We start from the raw sequence: 19,271 nt of genomic DNA, 5'->3' as shown, positions 1-19,271 counted from the left end.
ATGCACCCTCAAATTTCTGTGACCATATGCATGTCCAGCAGCCTCTTAAATGTCCCCAGTGGCCTTGCTTCCACAACTGCTGCTGGCAACACATTCCATGCTCTCGCAACTCTCTGTGTAAAGAACCCGCCTCTGACATCCCCTCTATACTTTCCTCCAACCAGCTTAAAACTATGGCCCTTTGTGTTAGCCTTTTCAGCCCTGGGAAATAGTCTCTGGCTATCAACTCTATCTATGCCTCTCATTATCTTGTATACCTCAATTAGGTCCCCTCTCCTCCTCCTTTTCTCCAATGAAAAGAGACCGAGTTCAGTCAACCTCTCTTCATAAGATAAGCCCTCCAGTCCAGGCAGCATCCTGATAAACCACCTCTGAACCCTCTCCAAAGCATCCACATCTTTCCTATAATAGGGTGACCAGAACTGGACGCAGTATTCCAAGTGCGGTCTAACCAAAGTTTTATAGAGCTGCAACAAGATCTCACGACTCTTAAACTCAATCCCCCTGTTAATAAAAGCCAAAACACTGTATGCTTTCTTAACAACCCTGTCCACTTGGGTGGCCATTTTAAGGGATCTATGTATCTGCACACCAAGATCCCTCTGTTCCTCCACACTGCCAAGAATCCTATCCTTAATCCTGTACTCAGCTTTCAAATTCGACCTTCCAAAATGCATCACCTTACATTTATCCAGGTTGAACTCCATCTGCCACCTCTCAGCCCATCTCTGCATCCTGTCAATGTCCCACTGCAGTCTACAACAGCCCTCTATACTGTCAACGACACCTCCAACCTTCGTGTCATCTGCAAACTTGCTGACCCATCCTTCAATCCCCTCATCCAAGCCATTAATAAAAATTACAAACAGTAGAGGCCCAAGGACAGAGCCCTGTGGAACACCACTCACCACTGACTTCCAGGCAGAATATTTTCCTTCTACTACCACTCGCTGTCTTCTGTTGGCCAGCCGATTCTGTATCCAGACAGCTAAGTTCCCCTGTATCCCATTCCTCCTGACCTTCTGAATGAGCCTACCATGGGGAACCTTATCAAATGCCTTACTGAAGTCCATATACACCACAACCACAGCTCGACCCTCATCAACTTTTCTAGTCACGTCCTCAAAGAACTCGATAAGGTTTGTGAGGCATGACCTGCCCCTCTCAAAGCCGTGTTGACTGCATTTGATCAAGCCATGCTCTTCCAGATGGTCATAAATCCTATCCCTCAGAATCCTTTCTAACACCTTGCAGAGACAGACGTGAGACTTACTGGTCTGTAATTGCCGGGGATTTCCCTATTTCCTTTCTTGAAGAGAGGAATTACATTTGCCTCTCTCCAGTCCTCAGGTATGACTCCAGTGGAGAGCGAGGATGCAAAGATCCTCGCAAGTGGTGAAGCAATTGCATTTCTCGTTTCCCAAAGCAGCCGAAGACAAATCTGGTCTGGGCCTGGCGACTTGTCAATCTTAATGTTTGACAAAATTTTCAGCACATCAGCTTCCTCTATCTCTATCCATTTCAGCATGCACACCTGCTCTTCAAAGTTTTCATTCACTACAGATGCTAATGACAAACAGCTATGACCACCATTCACCTTTGTGCATACATGGAATTGAAAATTGTGAGCTCAGCAAGGATGTGACACATTTCCATGAAATGTTTGATTTTCTTTCAAGAAAGAATCTGGCTCCTTGAATCAAAGATGGCCACAGCCCATTGTTTTCTGCAATGTAGTTACAGAAAGGTAGTCAGTTCTGAGCAGTGAGATCATTGGCAAAAAGTGCAGGGAAGGATGAAGGAATGGCTGCCACCACCACTGTGCCGTACCCCCACACTAGATAGAGCTCAAGTTAGCAGACAAAGTACAAGCCTATCCTAAAAGACCATAAAAATTAGGAACAGGAGTAGGCTGTTTGGCCCCTCGAGCTTCCTCTGCTATTCAATGGGATCATGACTGATCTGATATTCTCCACATTCGCTTTGCTGCCCACTCCTTATAAATTGATGCCTCTATTGATCAATAATCTATCTATCTCAGCCTCAAATGTGCACCAGGATTCTGATCCCACAACTCTCTGTGGCAGGGAGTTCCAAAGCCTCATAAACCTCTAAGAGAAGAAATTCCTTCTACCTCAGTCTCAAATTGGCACCCCTTTATTCTGAGACTGTGTCCTCCGAGCCTAGACCCTCCCATGAGGGGAAGCTACTCAGCATTTACCCTGCCAAGCTTCCAAGAAGCACAACAGACCCTTAATTATCTATTTTTGCACATTTAATGGATATCATTACTTACCTTTACAATCTTTGTGCCTACAAAGTCAAAGCAGAACAATACAACAATTCAGTAAATGATTGGAGGGACAGGAATACTTTTAATGGAGGTGAAGGATTGGATTTTGAAGATTTTCCTGGTTTGGAGACATTTTAAATTTTCTTGCTTAAAATAAGTTCATGAGGAACTTTGGCGATATAAGATCTTCAAGTTTCTGTCTCTGTCATCAGTTTTGGTAGCCTATTTTTAGCAACAATATAATGATGGGAATATTATCTGTAATAGAGATACTGTTTTCTTTGCGTAGCTGGCACTATAAGAATCCAAACAGGACATTCCTGGAAATATGTCAATGTTTACAGAGGGTTTCTGAGAAAGTTTCAGAATTTGCTGGAGATTAGTAAGAACGTGCCAACTGGTAGTGAGGGTGCACCAGGATCTGCCTATATATAGAGAATGACAACTAGATTATACTAATACTTACAGAGAGTCAAGAGGGCACATCAACATTTGCAAAGGATTGATGTCTATTAGAGTGAGCCAATATTTACAGAGGGGCATCACAAAGAAATGTCCCAAAGTGAAACGACAGGCATGGGTAAAATACTGCTTCCCCTTCACTGCCTGTAATATTAACAGCATTAAGAGAAAACAGGTGGATTGTTGGGGGCAAAAACAGAAATTGCTGGAAAAACACAGTAGGTCTGGCAGTACCTGTGGAGAGATCAGAGAAGAGGAGTCACTGGACCCAAAATGTTAATTTTTCTTTCTTTCCACAGATGCCGCCAAACTCATTGAGTTTTCCCAGCAATTTCTGTTTGTTTTTCAAATTTCCAGAATCTGCAGTTGTTTGTTTTTGTTTTGTGAATTGTTGGGGAATTTGGTTTGATCTGTAAAACTATTAATATTCATGTGATGCGCACCAATAAAGCTTTTGCTGAAAGATTTTGTTTGCACCAAATGAGATCATAAGCCTCTTTAGCTGTGGGACATTGAAACTAGTTTGAAGAATCATGAAATATTTATCAATTTACTGCAAAGATTTTATAAGGTCAAAATCATATTCTTTACGCTGGATGTTTTGTACTTAAAGTGACACCTTGGAATTTAATGCAGCCTAGGCATCTTTAAAAATTCATTATTCATAGTCAATATATTTTGCTGGTACAAGATCTGAAGGCACAGTTCCCTTCCCACCTCTTCTTCGCAAACCCCCCTCCCCCCCAGCAACAAGAGGTTCCAGGAGCATCATGTTTACATTCAATAATTTTCAAGCCATTACAGGTTATTGCTGAGCTATAATGTTCTAGCTTTGTAATTGGATGGAAATATTCACTGTACTCCTGTTGATTACCAATTGTGCATAAGTAAATCTGCTTTTTGTGACTTCTATTCTAAAGGCTAGAGATACAGGAACACTGCACCCACGTAAGTCCTTACAGCGTTTAGTGTTTTGTATAGAACTAAAGCATGAAACGTGGCCCTTCATTCGATTCAGGCAGTGAAGGGACTTTTTAAGTAGGTTTACATTGTTATTTTTGAACAGTATTGACTCACTAGGACTGTGACAATTGATGGTGTTGCCAAATTGTCTTGACCTTTGACTTGGAGATGGGTGGGAAATGAGATGGGCTTTTGCTCAACTGTTTACCTGTTTTTCTGAGGAGATGACAGGCAGACAGGCTTTCAGGAAAGTTACCTGTCGTGTTTTGTTGTTTTTGCTGGGTATTGTCAAATTAAGGAGCAACACCATACTATGCTAAATATAAAGAGATCAACCTAGGTCTTAGGCTTACAGACCAGGACACCAGAGGCAGCAACTGACGTGGATCTCTATTCCAAAAGATAATGTGCATTAAATATTGATTAAGATGAATGACCAATTTGTGAATTAGGATGAATTAGCAACTCTGATCGATAAATCTAAATTCCTTCATGGTTTTGTTTTTCTCTCTTTCTGAAATCATCTACAGCTTTTTGTTCAAAAACTTCATTCCTCATATTTTGATCTTTAGTGCATTCATTTCCTGTGTTACCCTGCAATTGCTGGTCAGATGTCAAGACCCCAGCCTATGAAATTCCCTTTCTATACTCTTGTGATTTCCTCTTCTTTCAGACCCTTCTTATGTTGGCCCATGGCCAAGCTTTTGTTTACTCACTTTAATTTTTTATTTGGCTGGCCATCTATTTGGTTCTGATCACGTCTCTTTGAAGAATCTCAGGATCTTTTTCTAAGTTAAGGCATTATATGAACATTAATTATTCTTTCCAATATGTATTTGCTGACACTGGGTCAGGGTTAAATATTTTGATTTACAAAATGAGACAAACCTATTTTATCAGAAGTTCCGCATGATTTGTAACTGAAATTTTGATACGTTACTTCTATCTTTTTCATTCGTTATTATTCCCTTCACGATTCAGAGATTTCTTCCTCTAACTCTCTGCTACAGCAGATCAAACCTCCTTTTATCTCAGAAAATTTGGCAGCTTCTATTTCCCCTCCAACCGCTGCCCCCCCCCCGCCAACTGCCTCGTCTACTCTTCTCTCCCTTCCCATTCTCCACCCTTTTCCATCTACATTAACTCCCTCTCATTAGTTTTTGCTCCCTCTTTCCCTGTTCATCTTCTCACCCTCATTACCCTCTTCCATTTATCTTCATCCCATGTATTCCTCCAGTCCGTCCCCAGCTTGATTCTGTTATCACCACACCTTCTAACCCCATTCAGCCCGAATGTTGTATAATGGGATGCAGGCCTCGCTGAGAGGCTGGAAGTTGTTTCTCATCCCAAATTACCCATAAACTGAGTAGTTTTCTTGGCTATTGTACTGGCCAGTTAAGAGTCACCTACATTACCGTAGGTTTGGAGTCACATGTAAGCCAGATGAGATAAGGACAGCAGTTTTCTTTCCTCAAAGATTAGTGAATCAAATTGGATTTTTAATGACAATTGATGATCACTTCATAGTCACAATTACCGAGACTAGCTTCCAATTCCAGATTTTGTTCATTAAATTCAAATTCCACCAGCTGCCATTTGGGAATCAAATTCATTTTCCCAAAGCATTAATCTGAGCTTCTGGATTACTCATTCAGTACCATTAATCTGGTTCTCCCTCTTTGCTCTGAACTTCCATGTGTAACATCATAGGAAGCAACTGGTTTGAAATAATTAATAATAAATAACAAAATGGACTACATTTAAGCAACATGCAGTCCAATTTGAAGTACACATCCAGCCATTACACACCATTGAATCATGATTGTGAATATCAATGTTTCATTAACATACCACAAGTGTAGAAATATTTAATTACAAAATAAGTCAGGCATCAATATTTTGACTCCGGTTCACTCTGCAAATGGAGGATTACTGTATTTGCATGAATACTTTAAGGAAATGTTGCCAGAAATGTGAAGTAAAGTTTTCTGCATTGGATAATCATCACTAGATACTCACAGGCGCATATCATGCTGAGCAGATGGTCTGTCTGTCACTTGAAGCAGCATTCTGAAGTTGCAGAACATATTTAACAGATGCATCCCATTTGCTAAATACTGTGTTCATTAATCACAAATTCAGAATTTTAAATTATGTGGCTTTTTTATTATCGTATTAGTGTGCATGATGCCTTTTTAACAGGAAGTTTATTATTAGGATCGATGCATCTCTTAAGGGAGAGGTTAGTAATCAAGTAAATATATGATGTCCCATGTTCCTCAAAAGTTGGCTCAGAATTTATAGGAACTGCAGTTAAAATTGCATAGAAAGTAGAAGGTTATGGTTTGTTCAAGGCCACGTATTTGCTTGTCATGTTCTTTAGGATTAGTAATGAAGCTTTCTTCTAACATTACATTACAGATGGAGGCCACTTGGACCATTTAGTCTGCATTGACCCTCCAGAGAGCTTCCCACTCTCACCCCACGGTATCCCTGTAACCCCACATTTCCCATGGCTAACCCACCTAGCCTACACATCCCTTAGTATGGCCCTTACACCTAACCTGCTCATCTTTGGACTGTGGGAGGAAACCAGAGCACCTGGAGGAAACACGGGTAATGGGGAAAATGTGCAAGCTTTACGCACAGTTCCTCATTTATAATCGTGATAATGGGAAGTGCAGATGCTGGAGAATCAAGATAACAAAGTGTGGAGCTGGATGAACACAGCAGGCCAAGCAGCATCTCAGGAGCACAAAAGCTGACGTTTCGGGCCTAGACCCATGATCAGAGTACGAAATGTCAGCTTTTGTGCTCCTGAGATGCTGCTTGGCCTGCTGTGTTCATCCAGCTCCACACTTTGTTATCCTCATTTATAATCCATTCTTTCACCATGGGTGAGAATTTCACAGTCTGTTCTGAGTGCCGTGTAAAATGGTCTCTCTTGCTGAAAGAATTACAGATACTGCCTTGCTAACCTGCGTTCACAAAAAGACATTAGCATCTTTCAACTACATTTCGGAGTCATTTGTAACCTTGATTTTGATGATTGTTTCTACTTGCCTTCATAGTTCCCAGTTGTTCTGTTAAGTTTATTTCTCTTGTTCTACTTCAGCTCTCATATTCTGCCTCTCTCTGCCAAATATGCTGTTCTGTCTGTTCTCACCCAACCACCTCAATTTATAATATTCTGCCATTGGCGATGTAACCTGTAACCAGTTGCCTACCTGTCAACCCATACAACAATGAAATTAGATTCTTCTATCTCCAGTGGGCAGAAGTAGCTATGAGGAATGTTGTATGAATTTCAATCCTTTCCTAAAGCTAAGAGTTGGAATGGGTTTAAAATGCTGGTTTGTGAATGTACTATGAGTTTGCTAGCATTACAACCAATAGTGTACGCTATGGTTAGACACTGGTATTGAGAAACATTTGTGAGATCAGGCATTTAAGAAATGGGCTAGACAACTTTCAATGTAGTAATCGTTGCAATGGCTAAAAGTAAATCTGCCCATATCAATCATGAAAATCAAAGTGCAATTAACATGGCTAGTATAATGGCACATCTGGTTCCCCTGAGACTTTCCTTTGCTTTATTTTTGGGGTTTATATTTGTTTTCACTGAATGTAAATTTTAGCTCAGTGATGAAGCACCACTTAGCAGTCATGATGTCTCAAACACCAGGGAAGTTTCAGGCCTGAAAGCCTGATCTGAACTGGCTGTCAGTCAGGACTGTGCTACCTGGAGTTTCTTCAATTTATACTGTTTTGCTCTGGTGTAGTTAACGGAAAGAAAAGGAAAACCAGCATGATAAAAGCACAGAATTTTAACCGAAAATTTCATTCAGCAAAATTCATGTTCGTGCGGTTAGTTCCTTTGCATTTGATTAACAAAACATTGTGCCAGATGTTGTCCACACCAACTAAACTGCCCAGATCCCTGATTAAGTCAATTACAAAAGTCCACTTCAGCTAAACAGACCCACTTGCAGGCTTCAGAGGTGGCTGTAGAAGAAAGACTGACATTTTATATAGTGCCTTTCTCAACCAGTGGTTATCTCAAAGTGCTTTAGTGCAGAGTTTATATTTTGAGTATCAATGCCCTTATTCAGAACCGCTTCTAGCTAGGAAAAGGTGGGATAAGTGCTGAAGGTGGGGTGAGAGGAGGGAACTGGAGTAAATGATAGGTGCTGATAGAGTCCAGATAGACAGAATAAAGGGCAGAAGAAGGAATAGGTAAAGGTCAGCCTGGAAGAATGGATAGCTGCTTTGGTGTTGGCCAGGGAACATGTTGGTGTGTTGAAGTGGCAGGTAACATGAAGCTCAGGGCCATTTTTGCAGCACTATGTCGATGTTCTGCAAAGCTGCACTCAGTCTGTGTTTTGTCTCCACAATGTGGAGGAGACCACATTGTGAACAGTGAATACAGTAAACTGCTTCTCAGTAATTGCTGCTTCACTTGGAAAGTGAGTCTGTGAATTTGGATAGTGAGAAGGGAGGAAGTAAATAGGCAGGTGTTACATCTTCTGCAATTGAGAGACAAGGTGCCGTAAGGGTGTGTGGAGGTGTTGGAAGTGGAGGAGGAGTAAACGAAGGTGTCCCAAAGGGAACGGTCCCTGCAGAACGCTGACAAGGAAGGTGACAGAAATGGCATCTCAGAGTCCTTTGGATATGGGGACTAGTGGCATGGAGAGCAAAGATCAGTGGGGCAATATCACTGGTGGAAGGGAAGAGAATGGGTGATGACCGAAGTGCAGGAGATGGCTCAGATGTGCTGAGGACCTTGTCAACCACAATGGTTGGGAATCCTTGTTCGAGGAAGAAGGTGGACGTTTAACATGCCTTGATCTGGAAGTTGACATCATCCAAACAAATGCAATAGAGAAGATGAATTGGGAGAATGGGATGGAGGTTTTCCAGGAAGTAGGGTGTGAGCATGTATAATTCAGGTAATTGTGGGAGTCGAAGGGCTCATAGTGGATATTGGCAGGCAGACTATTCCCAAAATAGAAATAGAGATGTCGAGGAAGGGAAGGGAGGAATCAGAGATGGTCCAGGGTTGATGGTGAGGGCAGAGTGGAAATTGGAAGCAAAATTATTGACCTTTCCGATTCTGAACAAGAGAGGGAAAAACAGCACTGATGTCATGGATATAACGGAAGGACCTGAGTAGGACTGGAACAAGTTCTATGTGCTCTCCAAACAGACAAGCGTAACTGAGGCCCATGCAGATACTCATGGCCACATGTTTGACATGAAGAAAGTGAGAGGAGTTAAAGAAGAAGTTGTTCAAAGTGAGGATAAGCACAGTTAGTTGGAGAAGTCTCATGGATGGGGACAGTTCAGGCCATTTTTCTAAGATGTGGAGAATCCTGAGACGCAATGGTGTGCCATACAACAGACCTGTACAAAGTGGCTTAAAACTGCGTTCTGAAAATGAAGCCCTTCAAAGTAGGATTGAGGCCATATGTTGGCAACACACACATATAAGTATTTAAGGAATAAAAGAATCTATAGGTATTTAAGGAATAAAAGAATGACGAAAGTAAGATTAGGCCCAATCAAAGATAGTAGTGGTAAGTTGTGTGTGGAGTCAGACGGGATAGGGGAAACGCTAAATGAATATTTTTCAACTGTATTCACTCTAGAAAACGACAATGTTGTCGAGGAGAATACTGAGATGCAGGCTACTAGACTAGGTGGGATTGAGGTTCACAAGGAAGAGGTATTCGAAATCCTTCAGAGGGTGAATATAGATAAGTCCCCTGGGCCGGATGGGATTTATCCTCGGATCCTCTGGGAAGCAAGGGAGGAGATTGCCGAGCCTTTGGCATTGATCTTTAACTCGTCATTGTCTACAGGAATAGTGCCAGATGACTGGAGGATAGCAAATGTGGTTCCCCTGTTCAAGAAGGGGAGTAGAGACAACCCTGGTAATTATAGACCAGTGAGCCTTACCTCAGTTGTTGGTAAAGTGTTGGAAAAGGTTATAAGGGATAGGATTTATAATCATCTAGAAAAGAATAAATTGATTAGGGATAGTCGGCACGGTTTTGTGAAGGGAAGGTCGTGCCTCACAAACCTTATTGAGTTCTTTGAGAAGGTGACCAAACAGGTAGATGAGAGTAAACCGGTTGATGTGGTGTATATGGATTTCAGCAAGGCGTTCGATAAGGTTCCCCACAATAGGCAATTGAATAAAATGCGGAGGAATGGAATTGTGGGAGATATAGCAGTTTGGATCGGAAATTGGCTTGCTGAAAGAAGTCAGAGGGCAGTAGTTGATGGGAAATGTTCATGCTGGAGACCAGTTACTAGTGGTGTACCGCAAGGGTCGGTGTTGGGTCCACTGCTGTTTGTCATTTTTATAAATGACCTGGATGAGGGCGTAGAAGGATGGGTTAGTAAATTTGCAGACGACACTAAGGGCAGTGGAGTTGTGGATAGTGACGAGGGATGCTATAGGTTGCAGAGCTGGGCTGAGAGGTGGCAAATGGAGTTTAATGCAGCCAAGTGTGAGGTGATGCACTTTGGTAGGAGTAACCAGAAGGCAAAGTACAGGGCTAATGGTAAGATTCTTAGTAGTGTAGATGAGAGAGATCTTGGTGTCTATGTACACAGATCCTTGAAAGTTGCCACCCAGGTTGACAGGGCTGTTAAGAAGGCATACAGTGTTTTAGCTTTTATTAATAGAGGGATTGAGTTCCGGAACCAAGAGGTTATGGTGAAGCTGTACAAAACTCTGGTGCGGCCGCACTTGGAGTATTGTGTACAGTTCTGGTCACTGCATTATAAGAAGGATGTGGAAGCTTTGGAAAGGGTGCAGATGAGATTTACTAGGATGTTGCCTGGTATGGAGGGAAGGTCTTACGAGGAAAGGCTGAGGGACTTGAGGCTGTTTTCATTAGAGAGAAGAAGGTTGAGAGGTGACTTAATTGAAACATATAAAATAATCAGAGGGTTAGATAGCGTGGATAGGGAGAGCCTTTTTCCTAGGATGGTGACAGTGAGCACGAGGGGGCATAGCTTTAAATTGAGGGGTGAAAGATATAGGACAGATGTCAGAGGTAGTTTCTTTACTCGGAGTGTAGTAAGGGAATGGAACGCTTTGCCTGCAACGGTAGTAGATTCACCAACTTTAGGTACATTTAAGGCGTCATTGGATAAGCATATGGACGTACGTGGAATAGTGTAGGTTAGATGGGCTTGAGATCGGTATGACAGGTTGGCACAACATCGAGGGCTGAAGGGCCTGTACTGTGCTGTAATGTTTTATGTTCTATGTTCTACATGCTCAGAGGGCAGATTACTCTGTGGGCCCAATGCAATATCGTGAATGAAGATCATTAATGGCAAGCAACAGACACTCATCACAGCAGAAGCAAGTCTAAAGCTCGGTTTGATAATCCTCAGTGTGTTGAAAGAGATTTAAACATGTGGCAGCAGACTAAACCATTGACCATGCCAATAGATTAAACAGGAGTCCAGAGATGTGTTTACAGGGTTTGGATGTCTTTCAGGAGATCATCACTTCGAAGTAAATGAGAGTCTTAAGATCAATTCGGCATCTATTGAGGAAAGTCCCAGCTGCCCTCAAGACCAGGCAAGACAAAAGAACTTGAAAAGAAGGGACCAATCAAGACAGTGGCAACTCCTACAGAAGGGATCAGCATCATGGGAGCAGTGAAAACATTTGGAAAGCTCACCTCAACCACTACACCATTCCTGGCAGTGTGATAAGCAACAACAATCTTCAGTTCATGAGTGGATAATTCAGCCACTTTATTTCCACATTATCCCTAACCAAATGAAAAGGTTGCATCGGCAGTGAAAGTCACCAAAGGGTCATGCCAACCAAGTAAATCCAGCCCAAGGAAATCCTCGAGGAAGAAACACACCCACTGAAGGCATGGAGAGTAGTCTAGTACAAAGACTAATGTCACGCTGATCCCATATTGCTCTTCCAATACCAAAACAAGTTACTGAAGCAGAAATAATAATGGGTGTGAATGACAAATCAAGGTGAAACAGCATAAATTCAAAGTGTATTTTGACAATCTACCAAATCAGAACCAGAGTTGTGTATTGGACAGCCAATCAGGTTACAAATATTCAATACTCTCAACAAGAATCAGTCCAAAAGCCAACTCAAGACCTGCGTTGGAGCAGTCGGCACCTAGCTCATACATATTGGAAGTGAACATCGAGATATCACAACCGCAGATACATTCAAACAACTGGAGAAGTTGTTCCTCAACTTTTAGCAGCTCATCAGAGACGTGTGAATTTACCATCTGCACAGTCCACAGATAAACCATCACAAATATGAGGTCAGATCAACACAACAATGGAAATAGAATAATAGCAGGTACTATGACAACAACAAAGGACACAGGAACCACACTGCCTGGAAAGGAACAACTGGCAACAACTCATGCACGTAGCATGAATTGACCCGTACAATTTGAAGACAGTATGTGTAATGCATACGCAGAAACTGACAAGAACTGCTCCAAGGCATGAGAACAGTCATCTGTATGTTAAATGTGGGACCTTGCTGATGTTTGCTGCTCAATGGCTAGTAGAATTTATTCTTGATGTTTTTGCAGACCACCAGAGCAATGGAAAATGACAACTTGGCAAGTTCCAAGAGAAGACTAATTGGATTAACAGGGTTTGTGCCAATCTTTATGATGTGCATAAGCCTCCTTTCAACTTATTTCATTTCACTGTATCATGTCAATATTTAACTTCCTCTTAAAGGCTTGAGGTGAGGACTAGTGTTGCAGCATGATAAACTGGGCTACTCTTCAACTATTGGGATCTGAGTTGTACACATCGGGCAAGGATAAATAAGTTTAAATCACTTGGGTTATCACAACTGAAGAGATGTGAGAGAATTATTAGAGCATCAGATACTTCAATAGGAGTGCTGCCAAATAACACTGAGAACAAAATCAGAGAGAATCCATATTATAATGAGAATTCTTTTAATGTGGTGCCTGCTTGGAGACCAGAGATGGAACCAATTGGCTAACACAGGTTATGGTCCACTCTCTAAAATAATTATGCTCCAACGCGACCTAACTAGAGAAAGTCCAACTTTGTAATGAAAACTAACTGTTTTAACACTTTAGCAAAAGCAATCTATGACGCTCAATATAATTTGAAACTCTGACTTTACTGAAACGTCCAATAATTCAAAATTTAAAGAAGAACTGTGGAGATGGTATGCTGAGCTGTTATATAAGACACTGTATATCAGTTGAAAGATAGAGAATTTGCATTTAATCATCACTTTCATTCGTAATATCCTAACAGAATTTTTAACTGTACTCTCTGTAGGAAAATGTAGAAGATCTGACTGCCAATTTGTCCACAGCAAGATCCTATGAACAGAATAGAGATAATGACCAGATTATCTATATTGTTGCTTGAAGGTTAAGTAATAAAGGAACACACCTATTCATCTTCAAAACCTTGTCCTTGGATGTTTTATGTCCACCCAAGACAGCTGATTAAAGCGATATCACATCCGAAAGTTGTGTCCTATGACAGCAGTGCCAGATTTGATTTTGTGATCATCTGTTGAGTTGGGTTTGAGCATGCAATGCTCTTACACAGAGGCCTGAGTGTTACCACTGAATGATAGCTATGGAGTGGCATATTCATATCAGAATAGTCCTCATGCTTAGGATAGTCTGCATGGCATGTCTGATCTCTAAAGCACCATCTTCAGTTACACTCAGAGGAGGCATCCAGCTTTTTCAATGGGATGGAAAGGCTAACAGGAAATTCATCTTGGGCATATTCAGCACTTTGCATGGTGTCCATGATAGAAACCTGTTAGTTGACTGTCTACTTGTCCTGCCTACTTGTGAATGCTGAGTGAGACAGGAAGATCAGAAAAAGAGGAGAATTAATTTTGCTCCAGCAGTTTTCAAAATTCAAAATTGATAAGTTACCTACCAGAACAGTAATACTATTTTTGAAAGTTAATTACTGGTATCTAGAATCACTGGCAAGCTTTTTAGAATTTAGCTGGACTAGTCATCCCTGGTTCATTTGGGAAAGTGGTTATACTGTGGAACTACTTGCAAGCGACTGAGGGAGCAGTTAAGAGGCAGCCCCATAGGGGCCAAAGCTGGTAAACATGGCAGGCTTCTTTCTCTAAATGATATGAATGAACCAATGAACCAGTTGACAGTTCAAGGACAATAGAGCAGCTTCATGTTTGTTTTATTGATGCTGGCTTTGTCCAATCAAATGACTTCAAATTCAAACAGTCACGGTGCAAGTTGATTGAAAAATGTCTGGCTTATTAATCCATTAACACAAACCTCTTCTACCTGAGAAGATGCTTTAGCATGAAATAGGTTGACACACTCTTTGATTTTGCTTCAATCTCCCCCGGATGTACCTCTTCCTCTCCAAGCAGTTCAGTTGTAATAGAAGTTATTACACCTCAGAATTCACTGCATGCAAAATTCTGAGAGGTATCGCTGTGAGTGATAATAAGATACTAAATGATACAAGCCTTTGCAAGTACCATAAAAGATCATCTTGGCTGTTCTATTGGGAGTGAATGTAGACAGATGCAGTAATGGAATCCCAAATGACATGGTGCATATGGCTCTATAATGAGAACAGATTTCCCTTCTGTTAGAAAGTTCCATTCATGGAGATTCCAGCTGATGCTCCCACTCTGCTAAAAAGAACATTTATTGGCACGACACTGTGATGGAGATTGCTTTCTTTAAAATTAGAATATGGACAGCAAAAGTTGGAATGCAGTTCTGCAAGGTCTGTTCCCTGATGGTGGAAGCACAGCATCTTGCCTCCCTCAAGGAAAAAATACAAAAAACTTAAATACTGGGAAATGAACATACTGATCAGACTTATCCAATTTGAAGTAGACAAGACAAGTCAGATTAGTACAGGTCATTGGCCAGTTTCAGTTATTTTTCCTATTGAGTCAATGTCGTCTGACATTTTGAATGGCAGTTACTAGACCAGAAAATGCTGAAATGGCCACTATAGATGTTGTATTTATTTCTGCCTCCAAGGGTGAAATACAGCAAACCAGAATATACAGAGATTGTTCTGTATTTTGGTGGCATTAATTAATGTTATAGAAAAACAACATAAAAGTGAAATTCTTGGCTAGGTTTCGTCTGCTGAGCACTAAGTTTGAGCATCCTCAGATGGGATACCCCTCCTTGCCCCCTTTGAGAAAGCCCAACTAATTAGGGGTTGGGTGACAAACCTCTCGGTTTAACATTGGCCATGACACTGGAGCCTTGCCCCACCAGGAGCTGATGGCCCATCAGAGATGGATGTCTTCTGGGACCTAAAGCGTGAGGCAGAAGGTGTCCAGGCTGTGCAATGAAGGACTGCAATCATGAGAATGGTGAATAGATTTATTTTAGGACATCACAGTGTTGAGTCTTGGGGAGTTTAGGGGATGTTATGTACACTAGGTCATGGTTTCAGCAGTCACCTCATAGCCTGCCCCCAACATCCCCATCTCACCTAATGGAGTAGGGACTCCATTTGGCCCTTTCTCACCTTCCGCCTAGCAGGCCGGCTATCTGGGGGTCTCTATTGAGAAGATAACCACCCTTCTCCCCTTCCAAAAAGGCAGGTAATCAGACCGGTGGTGGGTCGAGGTCTTCTTTGATGGATTTCAGGAAAATCACCCAGAACATAATTACTCAGGTGGCAAGAATGGGTTGGATATTTTGCATTGTCAACTCATTCAATTATTTGCCTTTCTCACCACATTTAGGGAGGGAAAATGTCTGTTGATAGACTTTTTTTATTGCTAAACAGTTATCATAGGAGACTAATTGAATCAGCATTGAGGGTTTGGAACAGGAGACTGGTCATTCAGCCCTTCAAGCCTGCCCAATCAGACAACTTGACCATGTTTGTCATGTATCTGAACACCCTATACTAGCCTTTGCTTTACATCTCTTGGTAGCCTTATCTAAACAACAGCCAACGCTTCCCATTTTGAAAGCTCCAATTTACCCAGAATCTAGAGTCTATGGAGGAGAATTTCAGATTTCCATTGCTTTGTAAAAAAAAGACACTGAATAGTAGAGCATGGCAGAGTGAGAGTGGGAATCTGATGAAACAGTGCAAGGAACCAGAAAAAGAAACAAGAGAGAAAAGAGATGCCAGATAAGTGTGTTTTGCCTAAAGCCTAGTGTTGGACGATCAAATCTCATCTGGAACACAGACCCTTACACTTTCATTTAAATAAAATCAAAACTTAGGGTCAAGGCTATCTCCTTGATTATATTTTGATGGGGTTTGGCCTGGTCTATGCCAATGAAGGGATATTGGATAAGCCATCATCATTTCATGTTTGAAGTATACAGGGTCTGGATGAGATCCATACAAGAATATTGAATGAAATGTGAGTGGAAGTTCCTGAGGCACTGGTAATAATCCTACAGTCTTCATTGGATTTGGGTGTAGTGCTAGAGAACTGGAGAATTGCAAACTTTATACCTTTGTTCAAAAAAGGAGGTAAAAAGATGCCCAGGAATTTCAGACCAGTCAATTTAACCTCAGCAATGGAGAAACTTCTAGAAACAGTAACAGAAATTGGTGGAGAAACTCAACAGGCCTGGCAGCATCTGTAGAGAAAGAAACAAAGTTAATGTCCACACTGGACCCAAAACATTAATTCTGCTTTCTCTCCTCTGATGCTGCCAGGCCTGCTGAGTTTCTCCTCCAATTTCTGTTTTTGTTTCAATTTTTTAGCATCCAAAATTCTTTGTTTTATTCTAGATATAATTATTCGGATAGAATTAACCAGCCCTCACAACTTAGCACTCTCAGTCCTGGTACTGTGGTAAATCAATTGGACCACAATATTTTAAAGTGATCTGTAGAAAGAAGGGTCAATAATGTGGGTGATAGTCAAACACCAATGTGATGGGAAAACTTGTACCAAATCACACAGGACCTTAGTAATATGTTAGATAATGTAGTGAGGAAAGGCATGTATGTATCTATAGCCACAAATTACTTAAGTTTACACAATTTATTTTGAAGTTAATGTAAGCTATCATTGAGGTACTCAATCAGAATTTATTTGTTTTGCTGACCTGGCAGGCGCATTCTTTCAGGAAGCTAAATGCTTAATATTCGTACCTGTATTTGTTCGAATGGAATTTCAAAGCTGAATGATTCATTGTAGTAAGGGTTCAGTGTGTTTTTCTTAACTGTGGTTTTCTTCTTCTTCAGTCGTTTTCCATTCTGCAGCAGATGTATCTTTACGTAAGGATCTAGAGAAAATAATACCTGTCCGTTAGTAAGCAATTCGTAAATAAGAGATCAAAGCAGATTAGTCTATGAAACAAAGTCTTATGACATAGTGAAATGTTCCATAGGATGCACACTCGCTTCTCTGATTCCTATATGACAATTCCTAATCTCATTTCTGCTATCTAGAACAGCAGCATGAGCAGCACGATGTTTGCCTATAGGTCATGTCTCCTCGATCTACTCTTGTGCATCATTCTTCAGGGCAATGTTTTCAGCCCCACCATCTACAGCTGCTTCATCAATGGTCCTTCTCCAACTTTAGGTTAGAGGTAAGGATTTTCATTGATGACTGGACCCTTTTCAGCTCCATTTGCAATTCCTCTGATAATGAAGTAGACTGAAACAACACATAGGCTTGAAATAATGAGTAACATGCATGTCTCACAAATGCCATGCAATGGCTAACTCCAACAAGAAAAAATCTGCATGACATCCATCATCACCCAGCATCAATAAACTTTAGGTCATCATTCACCATAACCATGCATATTCTGTAGAATTGTCTGATCCCTACAGTATGGATGCAAGCCATTCAGCCCATTGTGTCCATACCAACCCTCTGAAGAGCATTCTGCCCAGACTCATACCCCTACCCCATCCTTATAACCCTGCATTTCCAATGCCAATCCACCTAGTCTGCACATCCATGGACACTATGGGCAATTTAGCATTGCCAATCTACCTCATCCACACATTGTTGGACCATGGGAGGGAACTGGAGCACTCAGGGGAAACTCACACAGATATGGGAAGGCCATAGTTCAGGAGCAGATTAAAGGCTGTACATTCTGCATCACTGGTGCAAACTGGCAGAAACGTGCTATCTATATAATGCAATTCAGCAGCTTGCCATAACTTTCTCAACGGCACCCAATCCACAACCTCCACTATCCAGAAAAACAAGAACAGCAGCTGCATGGGAACATTACAAAATGAAAGTTCTCCCTGAAGTCACACGCCATTCTGACTTGGAACTGACTCCTTCACTGCTGAGTCAAAATCAGAGTACTGCCTTGCTAACAGCACCGATGGTACACAACACACAGACCGCAGCGATTCAGGGAGGTTACTCTACCACATTCTCAAGGGCATCTAGGGATGGGCAGTAAACACACATACCATGATTTAGATGACAATAATCATTTGCTTCAAATTCAGGTGTGGTATTGTTAAAGTCTCCAATCTGTGACCTTGTCAATGGTGCACAATGGGCTACAGGAAGATTTTAAATGAGAGTGATGATTGGAATGAAATGAATAACTAAAATAAAATAGCTTTCACAATGCAATTCAAGAATATATTAATGTGCTGACATTTATTGTAATATGAGAAATATTTTGTTTATGTAGCTCACAAAGAGCCAGGATCATACAAACATTTCTTTATGCAATGAGTTGTGATGTGGAATACATTTCCTGAGAGGCTGCTGGAAGCACACTCAATAGTAACTTTCAAAAGGAAATTTGATGCATATTGTAATTGAAATTTTCAAGGAGTGAAATTAATGAGGAAAATCTTCTGAAGAGCTGGCACATCTCACCTCCTTCTGTTGCTTGATTCTTTTGGTTTATGGCATCATGAACATTCATACTCATTTCATAAGTTTCTAAAGCCTGCAGTTGCATCCACTTGATTCCCAAAGCAACCCAACTTGTTTATCAGCCCATTTATCCCTCTTATGCTCCTGTTTCTTTCAAATATATCGTCTGTGAGGATAGTGTGCAACAATCAGAGTGACATACATGGCCAGAACTGTGACTAATTTGCACTTGTCCATCTGGAGGTGTGGATTCAGACTGGCTTTGTGTTTGTCGGCTTTATTTTCATCCTTTGGCTGTCTCCTCTCAAAGTGCTTCACTTTATCAATCACCTTAAATTTGGCCCAGCAACAACTACTGGCACAGTGGTTAGCACTCCTGCCTCACAACTCCTGGAACTTGGGTTCAATTCCACCCTCTGGCGACTATGTGTGTGTGTGTATTTGTGTGTTTGCAAATCCTCCCCATGTCTGCATGGATTTCCTCCCACAGACTAAAGATGTGCAGGTTAAATGGATTAGTCATTAATCAGGTAAAGGGGTGGGTCTGTGTGGGAAGCCCTTCAGAGGGTCAGTGTGGACTCGATGTGCAAATGGCCTGCTTTGACGCTGTAGGGTTTGTATGATCCTAGCTGCCTGCTTTGAATGAGACTCAGCCATCTGCTTTTGAAATGA

The 19,271-nt window shown here is 41.3% G+C and overlaps 1 protein-coding gene across 14 annotated transcripts in view; it reads right to left on the bottom strand.

The window, feature by feature from the left end:
* The window catches only part of LOC125462946 (synaptotagmin-B), a 579,758-nt gene that overhangs the window by 7,638 nt on the left and 552,849 nt on the right, over positions 1-19,271 (bottom strand). For all 14 annotated transcript variants that reach the window (XM_059653434.1, XM_048553466.2, XM_048553467.2 and 11 more), the window contains one exon: positions 16,886-17,019. In XM_059653434.1, coding sequence (XP_059509417.1) covers positions 16,886-17,019 — 134 coding nt within the window. The remainder of the gene's footprint in view (positions 1-16,885; positions 17,020-19,271) is intronic.

This window comes from Stegostoma tigrinum, chromosome 21 (genome assembly GCF_030684315.1).
Source record: "Stegostoma tigrinum isolate sSteTig4 chromosome 21, sSteTig4.hap1, whole genome shotgun sequence".
Lineage (NCBI taxonomy): Eukaryota > Metazoa > Chordata > Chondrichthyes > Orectolobiformes > Stegostomatidae > Stegostoma > Stegostoma tigrinum.
This window is presented reverse-complemented; position numbering and strand designations above follow the sequence as displayed.